This window comes from Accipiter gentilis, chromosome 18 (assembly GCF_929443795.1).
Source record: "Accipiter gentilis chromosome 18, bAccGen1.1, whole genome shotgun sequence".
In the NCBI taxonomy this organism is placed as follows: Eukaryota; Metazoa; Chordata; class Aves; order Accipitriformes; family Accipitridae; genus Astur; species Astur gentilis.
Genome location: NC_064897.1, coordinates 16450706 through 16469126, shown reverse-complemented (window position 1 = coordinate 16469126; position 18421 = coordinate 16450706). Strand labels below are relative to the sequence as shown.

The window sequence follows — 18421 nt, the reverse complement described above, 5'->3', positions numbered from 1 at the left end:
ACCATAAGCTCCTCTCCTCTTGCTAGCCCTGCTCCAGGTTGCCCACATGAGGCTGAAGTGAGGGAGAGGGACTGCAGAGAGAGAATGGTTGTCTCAAGCACACAGGGGATGGGCAGGCTAGCAGACTGACTCTGAAGCAGTAGATTGTTTTGGGTACATCTTGCTGGAGGTATCAAGGGCACAGATGGAACAGCTACATGGTGGAAAGCCTGCTGCAGTGCCATGGCCTTAAAGTGAGGGGATTGTGTTGGTGTAGCTGTTTAAAGATGTGCTGATAATTGGGTGTCCTAGCATGATTGCCATTGGCTCAAGCTCTTGTTAGTGGTGAGGATACTGGTAACTGAAATGGGGACAGGAGTCCCGTGGCCACGCATCTGTGTAAGTAAGTGGCATGTTGTCTACTGAAAGTAGATCTGTGTGATGTTATTAGATACTACAAGCAAAAGGTGTCTCTCTGGAAATAATAAAGTAGAAAGTTATTCACTGAAGCCAGCCTGTTCACCCCCTTCCTGAGGCTTAATCTGAAGGCATCACCAACAGAGACAAGATCAAAATCCCTTTCCTTTGCTGATGCTAAGGGAGCAAATTCCTTGCCACCTGGCATGGAACTTCTGCTAGAGTCATACGCGAAGTCAAGCCAAACCACACTGCTGCCATTCAAAGGGATAACTGATGCATGCAGAAATAACTCATAACTTTAAACTGAAATGTCTCAGGTGCCCTGAGATACCAAATTCTATCAACTACAGAGGCAAATGCAGTGCATCTGTGTTAGGTGCTGCAAAGAATTAGTGCTGAACACCCCTTGCAGTGACATATCTGCATCACTGCTGTCCTCCAGTGATATACAAACTCACCAAACTAAAGGGTCCCCTGAGAAGGTCCAACCTGCTGGAGTCCACTCCTGAGAGACACTTTCTGAGTTATTTCTAAAGCTATTGAGCTATTTCTATCAGCTTTTTTAGCTATTTCTAAAGTTTCTTATACTCTGTGCAAGGATCTGTGACTGTTTCAGGCACTGCATAAGCCCATAGCATCTGGCAATGCATCTTCAGTCGTGTTTTACTCATATTTATTTCTCATAGACTTACATGGACATATTGAGGGCTAGTGTTGTCCAGTAGGCCTCCATGGGTGCAGTGACCACTGCATCAAACAGCACTTCCTGGACCAACTCCTCATCACCTAAGAAGAGAGAACAATAATCAGGAGTGAAAGATATGTCTCTCCTGAGATGTCTTAAGAGTTCCTTATTATGGAACATCTGCCTGGCCCAGGGCAGTGAAGCAACATGTCACAAAAAGAGGCTTCCCCCTGCAGGGCTGAGAACAGGACCTATCACTCTGGATGATGGAGAGCACAAGAACAGATGTTACATCTGAGATCATCAGACTGGTTCCCCTGCAAACTTAGTGGAAGAGTTTGAAACTTTGGGTTTGAAAGTGTGGGCAAATGAGAGGCTTTCAAATGAAGTTATTCATCAGGCCTTCAGCCTGACCTTCTCCTTGATTGAACAGGCTGTCCACAACCATTGCTTCAAATCCCTGTTTTGATCTGTCTTCTAGGTGCCCCGTAGGACACCAGACACCCCATTCCACTCAAGAAGCTTCTTCAAAGCCCCTAGTGACTTCTTCATGGCTTCTACTCTGTCCTTGTGTTCATTGGCTTCTGTTTCCTCTCTGTCATTTCTGTAAATCTCACAAATTGCTGTCCTGTCCTGGTCCCCCCCAGATGCTCAAGCCAGTCTGGGCTACCAGTCTAGTCCAGCATGGATTGGGACTGAGAGGTGTTTAGGAAGGTTTGGATATGTGCTCAATGGCATACTGTAAGATCCCTTTATTTGACCTGCTTCATTTCTGTATTGCCCTGCCCACGTTCATTTCGTCCTGTGAGAATTTGATGGCTATCATATTGCAGATATGTCCCTTTCAGTGCTGTTCTAGATGGAGCCCCCCTCCCCCTGTTTCAGTGTTTCTGCCTCCACTTACTGGGTTGAGGTCCCAGGTCTCCCCTAATATTTTCTCCCAAGTTCTCCCAACTTTTTCTCCTGTATTTGTCACAGTTGTCAGAATCCATTTCTCCATCCTGGCTGTCATTCAGACCTCAAAACCAGAGCTCACCAGCAGATCTTTCCCTCCCCGGGCCCCACATGTCTAGGATGTATCCAAATCCTATTTCTTTTTCCTCCACAGCACTTCCAAATCTGCATGTTTCTCATAGTCAGCTCTCCTGAAGCTTTCCTCCTCCTCCCTGGCCTCTTCAACTCATACATCTCCTCTTTTCAGCCTCCTCCAAAGACAGCCAGGAGGGGTCTGCTCACACTGTGCAAGAGAGGAACAATTATTGGATTACATTTGGTTTTAGTTTTAAGAGATTCCCATCCTCGTGCCAAAGGTTCGTGCCTCTCAGGTAGAGCATTACATGCAAAAGCTTGTACTTGGCACAACTAAGGGGGCTGAAGCCATGTAGAGTGAGGTGGGCTGAAGGACATCCTAAAGCTAAATTGCTGTAGGGAGTTCCCATGCACAGCTGCCCACCTCTGCCCCCCGACAGAGATCCCACTCCACAGTGGTCCTGTATCAGCTGCTTGTCCGGCCACACCTTGCCTGGAGAATGGGACCTGGTGCAAGGGATGAGCAGCAGGGGGGGCAGGAAAGATAATAGTGCTGTAACAATTGTTTTTCCCAAATCAGTTACCAATTGTGTTTGGAAAACAAAATTAATAATCCTTCCTCTGAAAGAACCCATCTGTCTAGATGTCACCATGCACCCCTTGGAGGATGCTGGCTGGGGCCCTGGAGAGCAGAGCAGTCACAGCATCTTTCCTGGCTCCTCCTGCCATCAACCCCTCTAGCCCAGCTGGTCAGTCTGTCTTAGACATGGTGTGCAGCCCCCACCAAGCTCCATTCAAGCCTTTCACTTTTCAGTATTTCCTATGCTGAGACCCTCAAAAAGGCTGAGTTCTGCAACAGCTTTGAGATGGAAAAAAAAATCCTCTGATGAAAACAAGGAAGTGGATCCTCAGCTCATTTCCACATGTGAATTAAGCTGGGCTTGAGTTCAGTCCTGCCTGTGTGAGCAGGTGCCTCAGGAGCTCAGTCTGACACCAATCAGTTTGTCACAGTCCCCTCTCCCCTGTGATGGGTACAGGAAAACCCCAGCAGGGCCCTTTTGGTGCCTGGGACTCACATTCCAGGTCAGGTTCCTCTCCAGTGAGGAAACGGATCACAGCCTCCAGCTGGCTGAGCTTCCGATGGTCAGGATCAATGTCGGTGATGCAGTAAATCCTGGTGGGGAGGGGAGAAGAAGCCCGCAAGGGCAAAGAGAAACCACAATCAAGCAAATGCTCCTGGAAAATAATAACTGAAAACAAACATTCAGCAAGAAAGCTTGGGCTGCAAAGATTTTGCTGCTGCTGCTGCATGCCGTGCCCACTCAAAATCTAACAATGTGGCTGTAAGTCAAACCCTGCCAATAAACCAAACACCAATTAATCTGACTGCTGCGCTTAGTAGGGCTGCTGTTTTGTTCTCCAGCATAAGCTCACAACGAGACATAGTAGTCCCAAATCCTTCCAGCAGTTATTTGTATATGTTGTTTAAGATGTGTACCTGTGTCTATGTAAACAATAACAATGTGATGGAGAGACCTGAAAAGCAGAGGGTTGCATGCAATATGAGTAAAACTGGATCGGGAGCAGATAAACCAAGACACAGTGAAACAAAATGTGAGACAAGGAATGAGCTTGCAGTATGATATGGTGGCAACAAAAGCTGTCCCAAATGGACACGGATGCAGGAACCTCACTCAGGACACAGTTTGGGGAGAAACAGGAGAATGTATTACAAATGTATTATAAAAGAAACCAGTCTTCTAATCCTGCTTCCAGTTTTGACTGCTTCATTGTCAGGACAACAGAGAGGAAGGGGTTATAAGACAGAATTGCAACTCATAAAGGGGCTGAAAGGAGTGATTTATGAGAGACGTCTAAGAGAAATGAATATGTAAAGTGTGGTAAGCTGACACCCCAAGTTAGGAGTAGAAGAAGGAGAAGTCACTGCTTGTGTCTCAAATGCGCTGCCTGTGAAACTTGACAGTGTAATGAGAGGTGTGAAGGGCTGCAGGGCTTCTTGAATGTAGTTATTTTGGCTTTGTTACAGGCTGGGTTCATGTGCCTGGGTGTAACTGAATGTTGGGTTCTTGAAAATCCCAAACCTCACAGCAATAAATGGAAAGTGCCATGCTTCACCCTGTTTCATATCCAAACAAAGCAAAACCATAAATTATGCTTGCTATTGAAATAGGGGTCATAAATCACTTCCATGTTCACTAGAAATTAGGTCTAGGCTCAGTTTAGAAGAATGCCAACCAAAAATAAGCTAGGATTTAAAAAAGCATTTCAATCTCTCACTAACCTTGCAACAAAATTTCCTGACAGAACTGACATACTGTAGGTTTTGTAGCACAATTCTGAGGAACACAAGAAGGAACAAAATAAGTCTGAACACAGAAGACTGAGGATAAATTTCAGGAGATGTTTCTTAGCAGAGGGATGTGCCAGGCCTTGGTGGGATCTCCCAAAGGGAGAGGTAGAACTGAATTGCCTGGAGACAATCAGGTCTTTGCAGGTACAGCCCCTGAACAACACTGCTTTTTCTCTAGGCCACGGAGGGTGGTGAACTCAAGCCAAATTGCTGGGAGCTTTGCCAAAATCTCATGACAAAGTCCTGTGTCATTGACAGGATTTCCTCCACTTACCATTCATTTGCTAAAGACAAGTCTGGCTGGAGCAAGTCGTGCAAACCTGAAACCAGATAATGCATACAGTATTCAGTTAGGTAGCAGGCAGGCAGATACAGGCTGTGAAGAAGTGAAGCAGTGAAGTTCAGAGTAGCTACCTTGTCCCTCAGGACAGCGTGGCTGTTTCAGCTTAACCTACCTTCTTCCACTGAAGTGTTTCCCAACAAAATGTACTCCCCATGGCCCCTGGACAGCACAACACCCAGGCTGCAGGCAGGAAGGAAAACAGAGGGCTTGTCAGCAAGGAGAGGTGTAATCTCTAAACATGACACTGCGTTCCCTGCAATTACAACCCCTAAAGACATTAACTCCCTCCACAGCTATTAAAGAAAAGAACATCATCAAAAGAGGATTAAGTGAGATCCAATTTCAGCACAAGAGGCTAAGGAACCTGTCTGTAGAGCTATAAGGCATTTTTGGTGACAATTTTTTTGGCCCACGTTGTAGGTTCAGGTCAACAATAACATTTCTCAAATCTGTGCCAATTTCAAACCATTTCAGCTGGGGAAAAAATCACAAAAAAAGTGTTGCTTGATTTCTTATGTGATGTTTTATAATTTTCAGTTTATAACAATGTTTCGTTTAGAGCCATACACCAGAATATATAACATATTCAGTGGAACTGAAAATTGGAGATGTGTCATTTCTTTGAAATGAAACAACATGCTTCTCCTAAGGTGTAGATTTTGGACTCTGAACTTCAGATAAATCATAATATTCCTTTTGAGTTGACCCCAAACAATATTTTAATGGCTATAGGAACAAAGAATTCAGTTATTCCCACTGCTCTACTCATTTAGTCATAGCCAGTTTTATGAAGGGACCAATTTGCTGTCCCTGATGGCAGACTTCTGGTACACCATATTGGTGTCACGGGAGTGCTTGCTCACCTGAAGGGTGTGCCACTGATATCCGTGAAGAAATAATCATTGGTGAGGAAGAGAACTCGTTTCTGGAATGAGAGCATGAATAAGAAAGTGAGAGACCATCTGACGGACCAAGAGCATAGTGATGATAGGGACCTGGGATATACATCCCCAAGGCTAAGCAAGAACAGTTGATCATTACCAACACTTCACACCCTGCCAGGGCTGGCTGGAGGCAGGGATGAATGTGCAGTATTCAGCATATTCAGCAACTTGTGACTTTCAGGATCCAGGCAGCCACTCTATCTTTCCATCTAGGGCTTCAGTTAAACCTTTCTTTGCTCTAGGGCTCCGGCACAGGCTGCAGGAAGGGGTGGGGGGAAGCTGCCCTCCCTCTCACACCCTCCCAGCCAGCGCACTGGGGCCCTGCTGCTCTTTTGCTATACAGAGCAACCTTGATGGCTTTGCACATCATCATCACAAGCAGAAGGGGGGCTCAGTAGGACAAGTAGGAAGGAGAGGTGGGGTCGGAGGAAAGGCGGGATGGCAAACATACCCACTGTGTGGGTGGGCAGCCAGGGCCAAGTCTCCCCACTCCTGTGGGAAATGCTGAGATTCTTGACATTTGCTTTCATGCCAAACTGGGACAAAACATTAACATATTCCAATTTTGTTAAAAAACATCAGTAAAAAAAAATTACATTTTCAAATTGAAAAAAAGTGCTGATTCAAATCCAGGCTGTTTTGATTCACATGAAAATATTTTCTTCAGACTGACATTTCAACTGAAGACATTTGATTATTGAAAGCTGCTTCAGAACTTCAGCTGTTTGCCAGACTGGCCTTTTCCTGTAGAAAAGTGTTGATTTCAGTGGAACTCTTTTCCAAAGGAGAAAAGTTTTTGGAAAGTTTCTATCCAACCCTTATGCCAGTATATGAACCCTAATATGTTTAAAATCCCAGCCCCAGTCTGAAAACGAGGTGAGAGGATGTGTGTGGGAGACAGGGAGTGAACACAGAAAACTCAGTGTTCCCCAGGGAAAGTAGTGCCTGCTCTAACCTGTTCAAGCTGTGCAGCAGTGGAAGTGGAGCGAAGCACAAAGAGCGAGCCGGTGCCAGCTCCACAGTGTGCCCAGAGTTTGTGCACACAGCAGATGGGCTGACGGGGATGGGGTTATTGTTAGGTGAGGAGGTGGCAGACGGCTCAACCCCTTCCCTCCCCTCTCTCTCCCATGGCAATTGTGTACTGCTGAACACCAGGGTCCTAGTCTTTTGCTGAGCCGAGATGTTCCAACAGTGCTTTGATACCCCCAAGGAACATGGCACAGTGGTGTTTTGGTGGCTGTGGAGAACGTACAAGAGATATTAAGCCTCCCTTTCCTTGCCAGTCTGATCTGATGGCAGAGGCAGGGAGGCATGGGGAAGAAGGAGACCTGAGGGTGTAGGCCTGCCCCTGGGGGAAACGATGCAGTAGAAAATGGCCTGGGGCACCACTACTCTGAGACTCTTTCCTTTAGCAGGGCTTGTTCTGCTCATCCTTTGTTCCCCTGACCTGACCCTCTTCTGCACATACAGGCACTCGGCACTTGCGCCTTATGGGAGGGAAGGCAAACCTCTGCTTGGACAAGGGGCTGGGGATGGGTGGCCAGCCCTCCCCAAGACAGCTGGAGATATCACCGCTTATCCATGGGACTGAAGAGAAGCAGAGGCACCCTTGAGCCAAGAGGGGCTAAGGATGATCAGACAGGACTTTGCTATGTAGCTCAGAGCAACAGAGAAGACAGGAACACGGGCGTGTTGGCACAGTGATAGGACTGCTGACTACCAGCACCTGCTCTCTGGGAACACATGTGTTTCCAGTTTTGGTATTGTAACTGTACTAGGCAGCTAGTCCTAGCTAATGCCATTATCAGCGGTTTGCCACAGCTCGTACCCATGTCCGTGCTCTTCTGCTTTCACAGTCACAGCCCTTTTGTACCCTAGCTGCAGGGGAAGGCATTTTTGCCACTGGATCTGTCTAACAACTGCCCCTTGTCTTTGGTCCTTGTTTTTCCCTCTCTGTCTCACTCCACTCTCAATACCTTCTCGAGATCAACCTGGGGAATCAACGTTTACATGGCTGGCAGAATAATTTCTTCCCCTTCAGTCAGCCCTTCTCTCCACCATCTGACTGCCTCATTCTCTTTGTTTCAAGACTCTGTCAGCACTTTCTTTGTTTCAATGCTGCTCTGCTTCATCAGCTAGCAGAGTACAAGTGGGAATTGCTAAGTTTCACTTCTGGTCCTCGTTCTGTGTGTATTCTGATAATAGTAAAACTGTCACATAGTCAGCTTCAGTCTCCTATTATGCTTCATAACACTTGAAGAGTTGCAGAATAAAACAGGTAATATCTTTTACCAAGGCTACTTCTTGTTATCTTTTTTTCCCTGAGTAGGGGAGCAGAAAGATGTCCCTAAAATACTGAACTAAAAAGGTATCCTTGGATGACTCAGACGAAATGTTATTGAGGGTGCACAGAGACAGAGGAAGAGGTTAAGCTAGCAAAATAAGCAATCTAGACCTATAAAGAATAGATCTTGCTGGAAAACCCTGATTGCTTTTCTGGCAGAATAACAAAGGTAATGGATGAAGGGAATAAAGGACATGCAATGTATCTGGGTTTATATAAAGCGCTTGAAACAGCTTCTCATGAAATTTTATTCTAAAGAGTCAGTTAAAGTGGGCTTAAATAAGATGTGGAGTGAGAACCAGCTGCAGTACTGTAAACAAAAAGAAACAGTAAACAACAGGGCATCGAGGGAAAAAGATTTAATGAGATGAACAAACAGGCTCTGTCTTAGGAGCCCTTATGTACAGTGATCTGTAAGACAAAATAAAACAACATTTCTCTGCATACTAAGAAAAAGTCCCAACAGCCCTAAAAATTAGAAAGACTGGACAAAAAGGAGTGGGATTCATGTGGAAAAATGGCAACTGAAAAAAATAGCTAAGAAACATGGACACCAAGGTAGCTGTTCCAGCGCAACTGTGGGAAGGGGTGAAAATTGAAGGGACAGCAGAAAGGAGACTTGAGGCTCCCTGTTCAGAAATATCCTATTGCAGAGAATAGATGCTCTCTACAGAGCAACAGGGAAACAGTACTGAAATAATTCAGTGAAGCCCTGGTACTTGTGTACCAGAAATGATACAAGAGACAAAGGGAACAAAAATAATTGCTGAACTGCTTGGACTGAAAAGTGTGCAAGTATTTCAAATGCAGATGTTGGCAATGCCCAAGAGAGGAAGGGCAAAGCAATTGACAGGTTGATAGTTGCAAATACCAAGGATATAGAAAGACAATTTAGTTACAAGATCCACGAGTACAACCATTCAAAGGAAATGGAGGGGTGTCTTCATTAGGAAATGGCATCATTTCAGCAGTGGCTGTGAGCAGTCAGTTTATTGGAATTGGTGCTGACTGTGGCTTAGCAGGGCAGCAGTTCAGGCAGCTCAATCGCTGAAAAAAATGCTCTTTATAAAAGATGGAAAGTTTTCCTGAAATATGGAAGACTTCTGGGCAGTGTAACTTGCAGGACTCTGGAATACTTCCTAACAGGAAATGATGAAAGCCAAAGTCTTCAGGAGAGTTAAATCAACCTGAATGAAAAAGTACGAGTGAACGTAAATGTACAAGATAATTTTGCACTGATTCCAAGGGAAGATGTATAACCCTACATTAGAGCTGGTAGGGAACATTCAAAAGTCTCCATTTCACTAGGACTTTTCATAAAACGTCTGTAAATATTTGCATAGAAATTTAATCCTGGACCTGGATAAAGGAAATGGCATTCTGACAGAGTGAGGGACAAAGTTTTCATGAGTGTTTTTGGGTAGGGAAAGGGAGTTGCAAAATAGCCTCCAAACCTCTTTCTGTCTAGGTCAGCTCAGCTCAGCATAGTCTTTCCCCATTCTAAACTCTTGAAGCTTTCCAATTCATTTCACAGCCCTATAAACAATGAACAACATGTTTTTTGCTTTTGCCTGGACAAAGTAGGGAGCTGCGAGGCATTTCCAATATCTTTGCAAGAGCAGAATGTCAGTAGGTATAAAGAGCATTTCTAACGATGCTCTATTTTATGTCTTTAGCACATGTGTTATATATGCGGTGAAACAATAAAATCCTCACACTCAGAAATGCTGAGTATTAAAACCACATCCTTCGTGGTTCTTCAGCATCCACTTCCCATCCCCTCTCTCGTGTGACCTGAATTATAATAATTTCTTACCCCTTTATCCACAGGGACCTTCACATCCATAGAGAGGTAGCCCGTTTCTCCATTGATCATGGCAGTTCTCAGCTGCAGAGGTGAACAAGATTAGTATTAGTGTCTCCAGGCAGGGCAGAACAGGAACTGATAGAGCCACTTGTCATTAATGAACAGGGACTGGCAGAAAAGAGTGACTGTTTGTTTGCCCCCCCCCCCCCCCCCCCGCTCTTTCTTGCTTCTTTTAAAATGAGAAACTGTTCTCAGTGGTCAGGATCCTTGTTCAGCCAGGCTGATAAGTGACACAGAATAATAATGGCTTATGCTGAAATCTTGTTGATATGTCTTTTTAGCAAAAGGAAAGGATCTAGAAGCTATGAAATTGCCAGTCCAAGTTTCAGACTTCACTGTCTGGCAGCCAGAAAGTCATTAGCGTGGTGCTTTAAGAACCTGGAAGAGGAGACACCCGAGAAACCCACTAACTCCCCCAGACCAATTCCAAAGCTCTTGGACATGTTTTAAACTGATTTATAAATTATAGGCTGTATTCACCACCACTTCTGAGGTGCAGCAAAGCAGCTGTTTAACACAGTAAAGCAAGACTGTATGATAGCAGAGTAGGCAGCAAGAAGACCACTTTATTCAGTCCAGGTTTCAAAGGCAAAATGTAATTTTCACCGTGACTCCCAGCCTCTTGCAAGAGCGAGCCAGGGAATTTTTCCACAAGTGCAGAGGCTTTGACTTTTTGTCCAGCCTGCCAGAGGCTATCAACCTATTGCTTCAGCCTGGATAGAAAAAAAGGTGGGAAGTAACTTATTCATTCACACAAATTGCTTCCTTACTGCCAGAGACAGGCCTCCATTCAGATGTTGGCCAGTCTCAACTGCCTTTGCTTTACAGGGCCACAGTTCTGTTTATTATGGCTGCTTGATGTGGGTTATTTACAGACCTAGAATATAAAGCTTGTGTTTCCCAAGGCCCATGTCTTGGAAATCAAAACACTGACTGGTACTATTACTCCTTTTTGGCTAAGAGTGCTTGACCTCCTGCCAGAGCCACGGCATACTCTCTGTTCTGGTCTGACAGCCTGCAGCATTTTCTATGGGTTCTGGGTTTAGTTCAGATAGTGCTGCTTCATCCATATCTTCTTGAATGTCGGGTGTCTCTCGTTGCCCCATAAGGCAGTGGAGAAGTAATTCAGTGGATATCTGAGATCTCCTTGGATCTCCTCAGCTCCAGATAGCCTGCAGGCAGGCTACTTGCCCTATGCCCAGCCCCCAGGTGACAGTGGCTGTAAGTTGGTGCCAGAATCCTGGCTTGCTGCTTTTTCCTCAGTAGTTTTTCCTGCACTGAGAAATCAATTACAGTCCTGGTGTCTGGCAGCCCCCATAACGTTTTTCAGGCAGGACACTGCTGGCAACAGCTGGCCTCCACTTTGAAAAACATGTAGCAGAGTTCAGACAAAGGGGTGGTCTGGTGCATGCTGAAGCACTCATTCCTGACACCCCAAACAGCAAACTCTCCTGCTCCAGGGCTATGAGTCTGTGCCATTCCCATCACCGGTAATGGGTGCTGCTGGCACCTTTCCCTTATCTGCTTGTGTGGTTTCAAACCAACACAGACATACAGTTTACCTGAGGGGTCTCACAACATATAGATGTTTTGCCACTCAGCTGCAACATCTTTGCAGACTAATTTCTTCTTCAGTGGTTCTGTCAAGGCTGAAGAAAATCTGTTTGGGTGACAGCTCCTAGACTGTTGGGGAAGATCTCTTGACACTTCCCTTTTCTGCTCTGTGCTGGTTTTGGCTGGGCTAGAGTTAATTTTCTTCACAGTAGCTAGTATGGGGCTATCTTTTGGATTTGCACTGAAAACAGTGTTGATAACACAGGGATGTTTTCGTTACTGCTCACACAGAGCCAAGGCCTTTTCTGCTTCTCACCCCACCAGCGAGGAGGCTGGGGGGGCACAAGGAGTTGGAGGGGACACAGCCAGGACAGCTGACCCCGACTGACCCAAGGGATACCCCAGACCACAGGACGTCATGCTCAGCATAGAAAGCTGGAGGAAGAAGAAGGAAGGGGGGGACGTTGGGAGTGATGGCGTTTGTCTTCTCAAGTCCCCGTTAGGCCTGATGGAGCCCTGCTGTCCTGGAGATGGCTGAACACTGCCTGCCCATGGGAAGTGGGGAATGAATTCCTTGTTTTGCTTTGCTTGTGTGCGCGGCTTTTGCTTTGCCTGTTAAACTGTCTTTATCTCAACCCATGAATTTTCTCACTTTTATCCTTCTGATTCTCTCCCTCATCCCAACAGGGGGAAGTGAGCGAGTGGCTGTGTGGGGCTTAGTTGCCAGCTGGGGTTAAACCATGACACCCTTGCACTGGGAATATCCCTGTGTTGCTTTACAAGTAACCCCAAACTTCCTTGCTGCCCAGCTGCAGAGAGCACTATTGTGCATCAGTTGGTATTTTCCAGACAGTGCCATCTTCCTTCCCCTAGATTTCTTTTTAGCAGCTGGCTGTATTACACATCATTAGCACTTGGGCATATTTTTCCAGTCTGAATTTGCTGCTTATCAGTGTTGCTGAGATTATACTGCAACTGATGTTAAGTCTGTCATTGATCTAATACCATAGCTGCAAATCTGAGTGTTGAAATGTTGGCAGCTTTCTGCTGCAGTGGGTGTATCTTGAGAGTCTCTAGACTTGCTGAAGTCACACTGCAGATATCGTTCGCGTCACTGAATGTCTCTGTACCCTCAGTGACTGCAACCATTCTTTCTTCTGGAAGTCACACAAAGTGACTTTGTTTTTCATGCCTCTTTTGACCTTTTTTTCCACTGGATAATTTTACTCTGATTGCCTATGGACAGAAACCTTACAATTTGCATCATATTTGCTTGCAGGTATCAATGTTATTTGGCCAGACAGGAACCTGCAAGCCAAATAAATATGACAGTAAAGCAAAGTCCTCTCATTTCCTGGATTTTTTTTTTTCCATAAATTAGCAAACTGGGTAAAGAGGAACAGCTCTAAAAGTGGCTCCAGCAAGAGAGAAAACTACAATGGGAGCAGAGGTCCTAGAAGATATCAGCAAACCCACACAAAGCCATTGGCAACCTGTATCTTGGTGGTTCCACTGCATGTAAAGCCTCTTATTTTTTTTTGCTTTCCATGTTTCACACCCAGTTCTGCTGTACTTCCTTTCTCAATTTGCCACTCTTCCACTTCTAAAGTTCCTTTGGTCTGGCCCTTTGTATTTGGCCTGCACTAGCGGCAGTAGCTACTTTGATCCTCTTGCTGGGCAGTTCATTTGTCCTACCTGTTTAAGTGGATATCTATAGCATCAGATCCATTTATGTCAGCAGTCTCCCCCATAATCCAGAAGCATGCGTCCCACAGCTAATTCTACCTTACTCCAAATTCAGTTCTTATCTTAGTAACTTAAGTATCTATTCTCTCCTAATTCTTCCAAGTAAAAGAAAACCAGCCACAGAGGAATCTCTCTACCTTTTCATTATATCTGGGTTCCTAGTTGTGCAATGCGGCAATGTGCAGCTGTTAAGGTGCGTGCTGTTTCTTGTTTATCACTTTTTAATAATTTTGCTCGAAAGACAGTACAAAAGGTATTTTCTAATCTTTTCCCTCTGGTCACCTATAGTTTTCAGTGCCTCCACACCTGTGCAACAAGGTGGTTTCTGGAAATCTGGTTTTCCTAAGTGTCTGAGTCCCTTATCCTCTTTGTCTGTTATTAATAGTGACTGGAAGCTCTAGTGTCTTTTTGAAGGTACTTTCTTCCTTGTTGCAGATCTCATTAGTTGAGTGGCTTCAGCTGTATCTCACATACTACATGTATGGTTAACATCATGGGACACTGCCCTACTCCTAAGCTATCTTGCCTTTGTATTAAGGCAGCATTTGGGCCCTGTACACACAGACTGGCTCCCTGGAGCACCCTCTAAAGTGCTTCCTTCCTCCTGCCAGCTCTTGCCCTCCCTGCTCCATGAGGAAGAAAACTCACACTGGGAAGGAAGACAAGCACTTTGTAGGGGAGCATCTTCCTTGACCTCTTATAGACCACCAGCCTCTCTTAGGGCCAGTCAGACACAGAAAAAACCAGGAATGACTGCTGCCTGCCGCTCCCCCGCCCCTTCCATACAGGCACACAAAGCAATAGAAAGAAGGAGCTACAAAAAAGGCTAAATTCACTTTCTGATACTCACAATTTCATCCTGGTCTTCCCATTCAACTTCTGAGAGATCTACGCTGTTGTAGTTTGGCTTAGGCTTCAGTTTCTTTCCTTCTTTATACTGGCATTCGTTAAAAGAAAAACAGAACAAAACAAACCCCAAGTAAATGGCTAGATAACTTCCTAAACAAACCCTTTAAGAGTTGATATGGAATTTGCAAAATAGGGTTGTCTAATTTATTCTCTGACTAGGAAGGCACTGCTTGGGTGCAAGTGCTGCCTTGGTCCTGTGCCATGTATTTCTTCATGTGGGCAGTGCGGAGCTAGGAGAGTTCAAGTGGGAGAGGCTGATCCAGGAGCAAGGGACAGGCAAGAACACAGGTAAACTTGCAGGTAAAGTCGACGACCTCCTTTGTGAAAGTGTTCTTCTAAATAGATCAGTACAGTACACCACTTGCCTCCAGAAAAATCAGTTTTTTCCCCCAGCTAAGAGTGGAATCCATTAACGCTATAATACCAGCAGGAAATCTTTTCTGATGGGAATTTGGCTTTGACTCCACTGACAGAAAGGTAGGCTTTTCACCTAGGGCTAACTGATGCAGGAGAGCTATTTCCCTGTAATCTTCCAGCTGAAGGACAAGGTGTGAAGCAGATTAAGAGAGGCCAGTTTCAGGTAGAGGATAAAGCAGTGCCCTTACCTAGGATGTGTCCCTTCTCTTCACATACTGAAGTAACTACCTGTGCCTGTGGTCTCCCTGTGCGAAGCTGCCTTTTTGAAGACAGCTGCTGTGAAGCCCTGTGGTGGCATTTTCCCTTGCCAGTATCCACACTAACGGTTTTAGCTGTGTGCAGGTGGATTTGTGCCGACAGACAAGCGTATGAAGTGTAAAATCATTGCATGCCTGGGTATCTGAGTAATGAGGCCAGCTGTGTGTCTACAGACAGATGTGCGGGCTGGAGCTCCAGGTAGCACTGTGAGGGAGAAACATTGTCCTTGTGTCCACTCCCTCAAGACCCTGACAGGTTTTGCAGCCTACTGGTCTCTAAATTGTCTCTGACTTACTGTGTTACTAAGATTTGTGGTATTGGACCCTGCTAGCCTCAGATTCCCAAGATGTCCAATGGTACAGGTGCTGGGTAGCTATTACTGTGGTCCTACTCATGCTGAATCTTGTAGGAGATATGCCCGAGCGAGCGGAATTGTTTCTTCAGCCTGACAGTGAAACCTTGCATGGACGCAAATACACGCGCACCCACATTATAGCAAGTGCACACATATACAGCCCTCACATGCACTCTTATGGAGAACAGACAAGCAGCGTGCCTTACACTTCATACACGTGTGTGCGCATATATACATCTATGTATGCGGAATTGATTTCTCTAGCTCTCATGCTCCTAGGTGCCTATATATCAGTGCCTGGTAGCCTTCACAGCTCAATAAAATATATGAAACCAGGAGCATCCCTGAAAGCCACTGTTTCCAAGTAAACAAAGGTTCTCAAATTCAGAGCTATACATACCAAAGGACGGAGGTCTGGGTGTGAAAGGATGTAGCCGTTGTTGGTGTTCAGAAAGGCGTATCCATGGACACCCAGCTGGAGAAAAAGGCATTAGAATAATTAGTGCTTTAGCTAGAAACATTGCTGTGTAATGGGTGCACTGATACCCTGGCACCACCAATATTCAGAAATATTTTCCTTTTAAAGGTATTGACCAGAAGAAAATAGGGTCCATCCCAAAGCATTTATCTCTGGATCTCTGGCCACTCTGAGCAGGCTGACTGTGCTTGGATGCACAAAAGGATGGGCAGGTAGTTGATTTGTGTACACATTCAGAAAAAGATGCCCTCCTAGAGTCTGATTGTCCTCATGGAAAATTACCACCCAGAGGCAGAATAAGCTGTCCACAGCAGGCACAGCAGTGCTGCACATAAAATGGGCAATGATGGGGAATGTCGGAAACAGTACAGAAACAGCAGTGACAGGTCTGTATGCCCATCACTACACATGCACAGCAGTGAATGAACAAGCGAGTATGAATCTCACAGATGGCTTCCCTGGAAACTGGTCAATCTTCAGAGGAGCTCTGCATTATGCTTTGGTGCTGGCAAGACCAGACCTAGCCTAGGCCAATTGTAGAAGCCTGTAGTCTTAAAATGCTTTTTAAGGAACAGCATAATCTAACAAGGACAGACAGCGGCTGGCCTGATCTACAAGAGATTTCCGAGAAAGCAACTACTCAGATCAAGCCCATATATAATACAAATTCCAGCTAAACCCTGAGTTGCTAAAAACCTACTGATAGCCCATGCTTGCCGAAACAAAAGGTGTCTTGAGGAAAACAAGAATGGCTAAAGTTTCTATCTTCAAAAAGATGTTGCAAATTTATAGTCCCATAGAGACAATCCTGGAGGGATAACAGCAGGGAAGTGGGGAGGTAAGTAATTTACAGTCCGTCTGTGCCTTTTTGAAGGGAATTAATTCTGTGTTTCACACGTATCACCAGATCAAACTTTGGACTCTAAGTGAAACAGGTTTTTGCAAAGCACACTGAGCTCAGCTCAGCTCAGTGTGGCAAGAATGAAACCAAGACATTGGATCAGGACTACAGCAAACTTCCCTGTTGGCCTATTAAAGCTGAAATTTCCCAGCCCAGGAAGCACAATCATGAATGTATGAGCTCTCAAGGGCTGTAACTCTGGAACTGGTCCTTTGTAACGCATATGCCAGGGGATTCAAGTTGAGGATCCTAGGTTTCCAAACTGGTTTGGAGTTGGAAGAGCTTCTGGGAAGTCGTGTCCTGCCTCTGATATAAAGAAATCCTTCAAATAATTTTCCCTCCTTTCCTGGCACTGTTTGGAGGAAAGAACAGTGTCTCTCCTTGGCCCAGAAGAAAGATTATTGTGATTCACATGGCCTTTGAGTGATGTGGAGGGAGGAAGATGAAAAGGTATTAGTCTTATAGAGAAAATAAATGTGTATAAAAATTGAAGCTCCTAGACAAGGTTCCCCCAGATCCAAACCAGCTAGCTTTTTCATGCTGAGTGCATGCACCCTGCCTCTCATAGCTCCTGGGTTGCCAGAAGGATCATTTCCTACAGCTGCATGTGAATGGTCTGCCCTGCATCCATGTCTGGAAGCGCTGCACAAATTCATAGCTTCTGACAGCACTTTCAGTCCTGTGAGTGTTCAGCAATCAGATTTTGGACAACTGCCTAACTGGTAGTAGTTGCCTGATAGTTATTTAAGAGAAACTGAAAACTTGAAATGATGGCTCAGATTGCCTGATTTCAGCATGATCCTCAGATGTGCTTGCTGTCTTCTGGTGTGCAGACTGATAGAACAAAAGGCCGCTGCACAGAATTTACAGCAGAAACCAAACTAAACAGTGCATCTCGGGGCGGGGCTGGTGGTGGCAGTTCCTGTGGATGAACATATTTTTTTTAGATATATTGAACATAGAGCTAATAGAAAGTGGTTGGACTAACAATTCTGGACAGCAAATACTCTATCTAGGTACAACACAACTGAGTGAGAGCCAACTTCCCGTACACTGTCCTGCCAAGAAATCTGCATGCTGATCTGGAGAAAGGAACCTCTAGGCATGACAGAAAAGTTGGCTCTCTGTAGTCCATTCAGTCCTCAGTTTTTCTGCTGAGAATACTGACAATGAAAGTGGTTTCTTTTTTGCCAACTGGGATGGCAGCTTTTGTCCACTGGGAACTGGATGCAGAACTTTAATTCTTCTGAGATAGGCTGACAGATCATCTCATCTCTGGGAGACCTAGACTGGTGACCATCAAGGTGCAAAGGCTCCATGACCTGTTGCCAATCTACTGGATCATGTAGTCCTTCTGTTTCTGAAGCAGCCTAAGAGCTTCCAGTAGTGAATGATATCCCACATGCTGTATAGAAACCACACATCACCGCATCCAACATGTCTTGCTTTATACTCATAGTTCTTCCTACAGACAGGAATGATTTTTCAGTCATGCCCATGGAAGAATGACTAGTGACTTTGCTGTGCAAAATAACAAATTGCATTATCTCAGTCTTACCTTATACCGTGGAGCAAGTTTTAACAGCTCCCTCAGTGGTACATCAGAGCCCACCACACCAAGGAGAATGCCATGAGATCGCTTAAAAACAAAGGAGAATTCACTTTCAGAAGCAAAATTTTGGTAGCTCTTTACCTGAATACATATTACTGCCTTCCTACTAGTCTCTCACATGTTCTCTCTAGGCTTGTATGAATATATCAATTCAAAACCAACTAACATACCTCAAAAAGTCTCAAGGAGTTGCTCCAGTGTTTATGGTG

General features: G+C 45.1%; 1 protein-coding gene across 6 annotated transcripts in view; it reads right to left on the bottom strand.

The window, feature by feature from the left end:
* The window catches only part of CACNA2D4 (calcium voltage-gated channel auxiliary subunit alpha2delta 4), a 133117-nt gene that overhangs the window by 75307 nt on the left and 39389 nt on the right, over positions 1–18421 (bottom strand). For all 6 annotated transcript variants that reach the window (XR_007508734.1, XR_007508733.1, XR_007508732.1 and 3 more), the window contains 9 exons: positions 18159–18239; positions 15622–15696; positions 14133–14219; positions 9932–10003; positions 5691–5752; positions 4940–5007; positions 4759–4804; positions 3190–3287; positions 1092–1185 (listed from right to left, as the gene is read on the bottom strand). Coding sequence is in view for 3 of the 6 variants with exons in the window: in XM_049822244.1 (XP_049678201.1) it covers positions 1092–1185; positions 3190–3287; positions 4759–4804; positions 4940–5007; positions 5691–5752; positions 9932–10003; positions 14133–14219; positions 15622–15696; positions 18159–18239 (683 nt within the window). In the remaining 3 variants the exon portion in view is untranslated. The remainder of the gene's footprint in view (positions 1–1091; positions 1186–3189; positions 3288–4758; positions 4805–4939; positions 5008–5690; positions 5753–9931; positions 10004–14132; positions 14220–15621; positions 15697–18158; positions 18240–18421) is intronic.